The sequence below is a fragment of the Clupea harengus genome, chromosome 2 (assembly GCF_900700415.2).
Source record: "Clupea harengus chromosome 2, Ch_v2.0.2, whole genome shotgun sequence".
Classification (NCBI taxonomy): Eukaryota; Metazoa; Chordata; class Actinopteri; order Clupeiformes; family Clupeidae; genus Clupea; species Clupea harengus.
In genome coordinates, this window is record NC_045153.1 from 18,341,020 (window position 1) to 18,348,401 (window position 7,382).

Here is a 7,382-nt window from a genome sequence, read left to right on the forward strand (position 1 = left end):
ATGACCACAGCGTTGGACTTTTTCAGGCTCTTCTTCACCGTTGAGATTATGAATGACATATGTACATATACCAACGATTATGGCTGGAATTTGGTGGTAGGCAAGCCCTATTATGGCAATAAGCAAGGAGCCTGGAGCGAGACCAACCCTGCAGAGCTAGGCAAGCTTATCGCTCTCTTAATTTACATGGGTCTAGTAAAGGTGAGCTCATTTCACAGGTATTGGAGTACCAAGTCACTTTACCATGGCCTCTGGGCGCGTCAAATCATGTCAAGGGATAGATTCAAAGCCCTTATGGCATCTATACACATTGTTGACCCTGGACAAGAGAAGGATGGAGATAAATTGCGCAAAGTGGCAGATTTTGTTGCAAAATTCAAAGCAAAGTGCCAGTCCTTATATCAGCCCACACAAAACATCTCAATTGATGAGAGGATGGTGAAATCAAAACATAGATCAGGAATTAGGCAGTACATAAAAAACAAACCGACTAAATTTGGCATCAAGCTTTGGGTTCTTGCTGATAGCTGCAATGGGTACACTTGCGATTTTGATATACAGTATATGCTGGCAAAAATGGTGGTCAGGTTATTGGACCAAATGGCCTGGGGTATGATGTGGTAATGAGACTAATCAAACCACTTCTAAATCAAGGGTATCATTTATTTTTTGATAACTTTTATACGTCAGTTTTACTGATAAAAGATTTATTTGGACTGGGAACACCTGCCTGTGGTACAACATGTGAGAACAGACGAGGATTTCCCTTGTCTATGAAAAATGGAAAGCAATGGGCACGGAAAAAGGCTAGGGGAAGCATGAGGTGGAAGAGAGATGGTTGCTGTCTTGCTATCCAATGGAAAGATAACAAGGCAGTAACCATCTTATCTTCCATAAATAATGCTAATGATTGCACGATTGTTTCCAGGAAGGAAAGAGTTGGAACTACCTGGTCCACCATTAATGTCAAGCAGCCAAAGGTCATTGAAATATATAATCAACACATGAATGGGGTTGACTTGTCGGATCAAAGACTGGCATCCAACAATGTCCTTCGCCGCTGCATGAGGTGGTGGAAAACATTGTTTTTTCATTGTATTAACATTGCTGTCGTAAACAGCTTCATACTGTTCCAACTACACCGTGCTGAAAACCCAGACAATCTCAAAAGACCTACAAATTACACACTCTTAGATTTTAGAGAAGAGCTGGTAAGGGGACTTGCAGGCCTTGAAGAGTTTGGAACTCCCCCAGTACACAGGCCTCCATCTAGAGATCCCAATTGTTTTGAGACCGAACACATGCCTACATTTGGCCCGGAGAGAAAGAACTGCAAAGTCTGTTATCAGACCCTAAAGAAGGAAATTAGAGTATTTTCTTTCTGCAGTGCTAAGTGTTGTCAAGTCTACCTTCATTGCACTGCAGAAAAAAATTGTTTAAAAGTTTGGCACAGTAAGGACTACCACAAATAAGTCACTCTTGACTGCCATGTTTGTTTATTGAAGTAACCACAGGGGCGGCGCCAGGGGGGGGCTAGGGGGTGCTCTAGCTCCCCCTGGATTAGCCATAGCACCCCCATAGCACCCCCAAGAAAATAATGGTTTATTTATTATTGTTATTTAATTTCATTCTGCGTTATTTATTGTGTGATAATACTATTTAACTCACAAAAGAAAATAATAACAGATTGAAATGAACAGATTGTTTTAGACACAGAGCAATAATTCTGTCATAACCTTTGACCCAACTTTCACGTCGCACGCTTGAATGTTGACGTTACCGGACGGTTGAAGGAGAAAGCGAGCTAGTGCGTGGTAGTTTCAAGTGAATATCAACAATGCATCGGTTTTTGCTACCTAAATGTCCATGTTTGGAAGAACGATTAAGAAACAAGAGTGACGTAGAAGAAGAAGAAATGCCAGGGGTATCTGATGTGGATTTTTAAGGAGAGGAACGTTGTGGTCAAGGAGGTCAACCCTCCACCACTACTGAGGGTGCTAACCATGGTGCTGGCAGCATCAGTGACATTAGCATGAACGCTCAGGATGGTCCGAGAAGACCAAAACTCCAGAAAATATCCACCTTGCATGTTTGGAGTCCAATAAAGGAGTTTTTGTAAAAGCTGATTGGGACAGTTTGCGTGGTCGGAGTACAATGCAACTAAGGTATTGTTAGCTGTGTAACATTAATGAAAGCTGTCTTATTTGTTGCATGCATCGATTGCCCTGTGTCGCTGAAGACTCGTTTCGGTTGATTAGCAACGAAGATGCCCTTTTTTGCCGAAGAATTTTCCTCTTTTTTTGAAGCTGCCTTAAAAAAATCAGAGACTCTTTAGCCTAAGACAAGCAGTCTGTCTGTGTGCTAGGTATACATAAGGTTCTATGTGATTACTAATGATTGTGAACTGAAATAATATATACCTTTTTAACGCATTTCTGACTCTTTGACTGTTTTAGTTAATTCTATCTGCTATTCCAAGATTGATTTCACTCTATCTGACATGGTAGTGGTCACCTGTCGCCCAACTTTAATCCTCACTACCACAAGTGTTTTAAAGTAAGTTAGGTATTTGGGATTGCGGACTCTATAACATGCTGTATGCCTTTTGTCAGTGACCATCGCAGATGTGCGCGTCTGTTGGAAGAAGCCTAGATAATAATAATAATACAATCGGTTTGTTTAGCGCTTTTCATGGACCCCAAAGACGCTTCATAGAGCAAACATGTAAAGTTGTTGTAGTAGAGAACCATGTGACACCTAGGTTATCATCCTCATTTCATAGCACCCTCACTAAAACGCCGAGCTCCCCCATAGCACCTGCAGAAAAAAATGTCTGGCGCCGCCACTGAGTAACCATATGTTAAATGTGGCATATAAAATAATTGTTGTTCTCATGTTGTTCAAATGTTCTATAGTGACATGTCTTATATCTATTTAGGCAAATAAATTGTTGTTACAACAAGATACAAGAAAATTTGTTTTTTTTTATGGGAAAAATTGTGTTTTTTTCGGAAAAATATGTTTTTTCGGAGATTATAGGATGCGTGAAAGGAGATGAAGATTTTGTCAAATTGACTCCAAATTTGGCAGGAAGATTCCTTACAGTATATACTAAAACTTTGCTTTCGCACAATTGCAGTCATTAAAACATGATGGCAACCACAGCAGATTACACCTACATTTTGTGTTTTATTTCAGAAATATCGCTGCATAAATTAGCATAAATTATTTTTTAATAATTTTAATTGAGTGATAATATTTTTTCCATCTATTCTACATTGATTCTACTTTCATCACCCTTTAAAATGAATCATAATATATGGTGTTATAGGCAATATTTTTTCAGAGATTTACAAGATTTACAAAAAGTCACTAAAAATGGTCACCAAAGAGTTAAGTTAGTTCATTAGTCTAACCAGTTTTTGTGTGCCCTGCTCCCCTTCTGTATTCCATAATTAACCCTGTTTCACCGCAAAACCTCCATCCTGACGTCTCATGACACAGAGAGCTATGGTGCATTTTATATCCACTCCTGCTTTTCTATTGTACTATTATCTGTTTTTTCCTTTTTTCCCCTTCCTTGACTGTGCCTCTCCGAGCTCACTTGGTCAGAGCACTCCTGCCAATGTGTGAATGCTTTGGTCCGTGTGCTCAGAGGACTAAAACCTTCACTGTAGCACAATGTCCTCACAAGTGCTAAGAGCACAACTTGCAAATAAAGTCTGAGTGCAAGTACAGTCAGTGAGTATAACTTGACAATTTGACTTGAAATAATCTGTATCAATTCATTCTACCTAAAATATCAACTTAAAAGTAAAACATTTTATTCCATTCCAAGTGGAAAGATACATTCATTTTTTCATTAGGATTTACATAATGCCTTTTCATATAGATTTAGCTTGAAAGAATATCACTCTCAAACTTATTGAGAAATATAGGTTAAAAAAATCTTAAATGTATTAATTCGGCCGATGCTTTTATCCAAAATGACTAACAAGTGAGGTACAACAACCAAGTTACCATAAGGAGACCTGTTGAGAGTAAGCACCACAAAACTAATTCAAGTCATTCAAGCATTACAGAGTAAAGAGAGGGTTTGTCAGGGGGTGGAGTTAGGGGGTATGATCAATGTTGCATCGCTCACATGTGATTCATATCATGAATGTTAAGTGGTTTCCACTCTTTAGCATAAACCTACTCTAGGAATCCCATCTGCCTGAAATGCAATTTCTCGATTAGATATTGTATGTATGTTTATGCACAGAATAGATATGGCATGTTTACATGTATGTGATTATAATGTTGGTTAACTGTACAGCAGTTGCTTAGCGTCTTGACTTTTCGACTGTTAAACTCTACTGACTGAAATTAAAGAAGACCTGCTGTTTTCATCACAGACCTGCTGTTTTTTTTCATTCACGTCAACTCTGCCATTTTGGGAGATGCTTATATGTTACTACATATAGAGATGCTTATGGACTGAATTTTAAGTGCCGACGGACTTGTATGATTGATTGTATGATATTAATATGATAAATGATGTTAACAACATCAATGAATAAATAAATTATGTAAAACGAAGGCCAATTATTTTGCCCTCCCTCAATAAATGCCATATAAAGCACCTACACCATAAAAAAATGTGGAAGCAACATAATGTCATAATTGTGGTTTAAAAAGTGTGGAGTATTTGCCTTAGTATTTGCTCGGTCTGCCTGCTAAGGTTTCACTACACTGCCGAGACATACACAGTAGATGCCCACTAGATTTTGTTATGAATAGTGACACACACAGGAGAGGAACCTTTCAGTAAACTGAGATAAACATGAAATGAAAATAATTCCTCATAACTACGCTACATGAAAATCAAATTCAGATTCAACCATAAAAATATACTCTAAGTGAATATTCATGCTTCATTTTTCACCTTCACAGTAAGCTTGGCAACCATATGAGATTTCAATTTCATTCCCTGAGTTGACAGTCAGTTCCCTCTTTCAAAGTTTCATAATATGTGAATTAAAAAAACGGCTTCAAATGTATGAAGGCGTCACTTTGTCACTCTCATGGTTTTGTATTTTTGGGGTGACATTTTTTGTCCAAACTATCCTATTCTCGAGACAAGAAATTCCTCAAACTGTTGTAAGAGTAGTGCTAAGGCATTTCAAGTTTTAACCGTATATGTTAACACTGTGTGTTTATTTTGTTGTGGCCCAAAAAGAAAAGGTTAAAGTAAATGCTTTCAGGGCACAGAATTTTCTATGCTTTCAGACAATGCATAGAACAATATAGAAATGGGTCATCTCGTCACTAACATCAAATAATAACCCTTTACAGTATAGTGCGCTTTGACAAAGAACACACCCCTCTGACACTGTATGCTGATGAGTCAGGGCTTCAGTACAATGGTGCCACAGATGGTTTGGGTTCTTAGTTGGATATAAAAGTGGCAGCTGGTGTTACAGGTTGCACTGTAGGTGTGAGACAGGACTTAAAACATCATCATGGGAAGGGTATGGAATCATTACAAATCATTACAACAAGATTACATTACAAATGTACACATTATTAGTGATAATGTATCTCGTTAATCGAGGTACTGACATGTTAGCTTGTGGTGGTATTCAAATTAAATGTTAGATTATCAAGGTGGAAAACATCACTGGAAGTCTGGAAGATTCAATTTAATAGCATTTCCTTCTCGTATGTGTATTTTCAGATCATCTTCTACGAGGACAGGAACTTCCAGGGTCGCTCCTATGAGTGCATGAGCGACTGTTCCGACATGACGTCCTACCTCAGTCGTTGCAACTCCATCAGGGTGGAGAGTGGCTGCTTCATGATCTACGATGGTACTGACTTCATGGGCAACCAGTTCTTCATGAGGAGGGGCGAGTATCCCGACAGCCAGAGGCTGATGGGTATGGGAATGATGAGCGACTTCATCCGCTCCTGCCGTATGATCCCCCCTGTGAGTATATTGGACTGAGAGGAGGGGACTTATAGCTTCACACAGCTCCCTACAACAAATCTAGACTGATGCATAACACTCAGCATACCATACCATAACGTGTCACACACTGGATATGCATACATTGTTTTGGAGAAACAAAGATACTGAGTCAATTCAAGAGAGTCAATACTGTTGTGAGATGATGCTGTAAATAACTGAAAGGAATCTTTTCTCAACTCTCCAAAAACAGTACAGAGGATCTTACAGAATGAGGATCTACGAGAAGGAGAACTTCGCCGGTCAGATGTCTGAGCTGATGGAGGACTGTGAATCCATCATGGATCGCTTCCGCATGTCTGACTGCCAGTCCTGCAATGTGATGGATGGCCACTGGCTCATGTATGAGCAGCCCCACTTCAGAGGCAGGATGATGTACATGATGCCAGGGGAGCACAGGAGCTTCAGGGACATGGGCACAACCATGAGAATTAGCTCCATCAAACGCATCACCGATTACTGTTAAACTGAGTCTCAGATGTTTATCTACCTGAACTGTTTGTACTAAATAAACTGTTCCAAAAACAACATTTACTGGTAATGGTTAGGCAGTGTTTCTACATTAAATTCATATTATAGCCACATCCGAGTAATTGTGAGAACCATATCCGCACAAGGTGCAAGCCATCATTTGAGATATATAAAAAGGGCAAGTTATTAATTCACACCTTAATGCAGCCAAGACTCCTGAGTCTCAGTTAATAAAACCTGAAAAAAATGTGAAATACAGTCCATCTTGATGGTGGGTTGCATCTTTTTCTGCCTACCCAGTTTAGTCATGCAGGCTAGTGACAAATGACTAAGACGGAGTCAGAATAGTGATGTTTATGGCTACCATCTAGTTGCATTCGCATACCATATAGTTGCCAGAGTAGTACTATATTCCAGAGTAGAAACAAGAAATAAAACGCATTGTAAGATATTGCAAGCCAAGGAACCTGAGCCATCTATTTTCTTCTCCATTATTAGAGGTTAGCCGGTTTTGACGACAGCGGTTCATGGAGTTCATGAGATTACCAAAAACCAAAGCTTGAAAAAGAAAAATGGCAGGAAATTTCATGACGAAATGCAATTGAAAAATAAACATTTCTTATGTCAGTCTGTGGACGGCTTTAAGACAAGCTGATACTGGTAATACCCCAATGGTCACAGACCACACCATGACTGGCTTCTTGGCAAATTCTGCTTTAGGAGATTCAAATAGTCTTCACGCCCACAGCACAATCATGCCTAAAACTACTTATAAAAAGTGAAAATATTGTTTTGTAACTAGCTGTAATGCTCGTGCTTTCTGCACATAGGAGTAAGTAATAAAGTAAGTCATTGAATTGAATTAAGTAACTAAATAGAATAAATATTAATAAACCTAGCT

At 39.0% G+C, this 7,382-nt stretch overlaps 1 protein-coding gene across 2 annotated transcripts; it reads left to right on the forward strand.

Annotated features, from left to right (window-relative positions):
• Window positions 1-244: 244 nt before the first annotated feature.
• LOC105909526 (gamma-crystallin M1-like) lies at window positions 245-6,476 on the forward strand. Of its 2 annotated transcripts, none has more exons than XM_031578897.1 (3): window positions 245-259; window positions 5,720-5,971; window positions 6,204-6,476. In XM_031578897.1, the coding sequence occupies exons 1-3, from the start codon at window positions 245-247 to the stop codon at window positions 6,474-6,476; spliced, it is 540 nt and encodes a 179-aa protein (XP_031434757.1). The 2 variants fall into 2 exon arrangements, with proteins under 2 accessions (XP_031434757.1, XP_031434768.1); XM_031578908.1 differs by lacking the exon at window positions 245-259 and adding an exon at window positions 5,505-5,513.
• The last annotated feature ends 906 nt before the right edge of the window (window positions 6,477-7,382 follow it).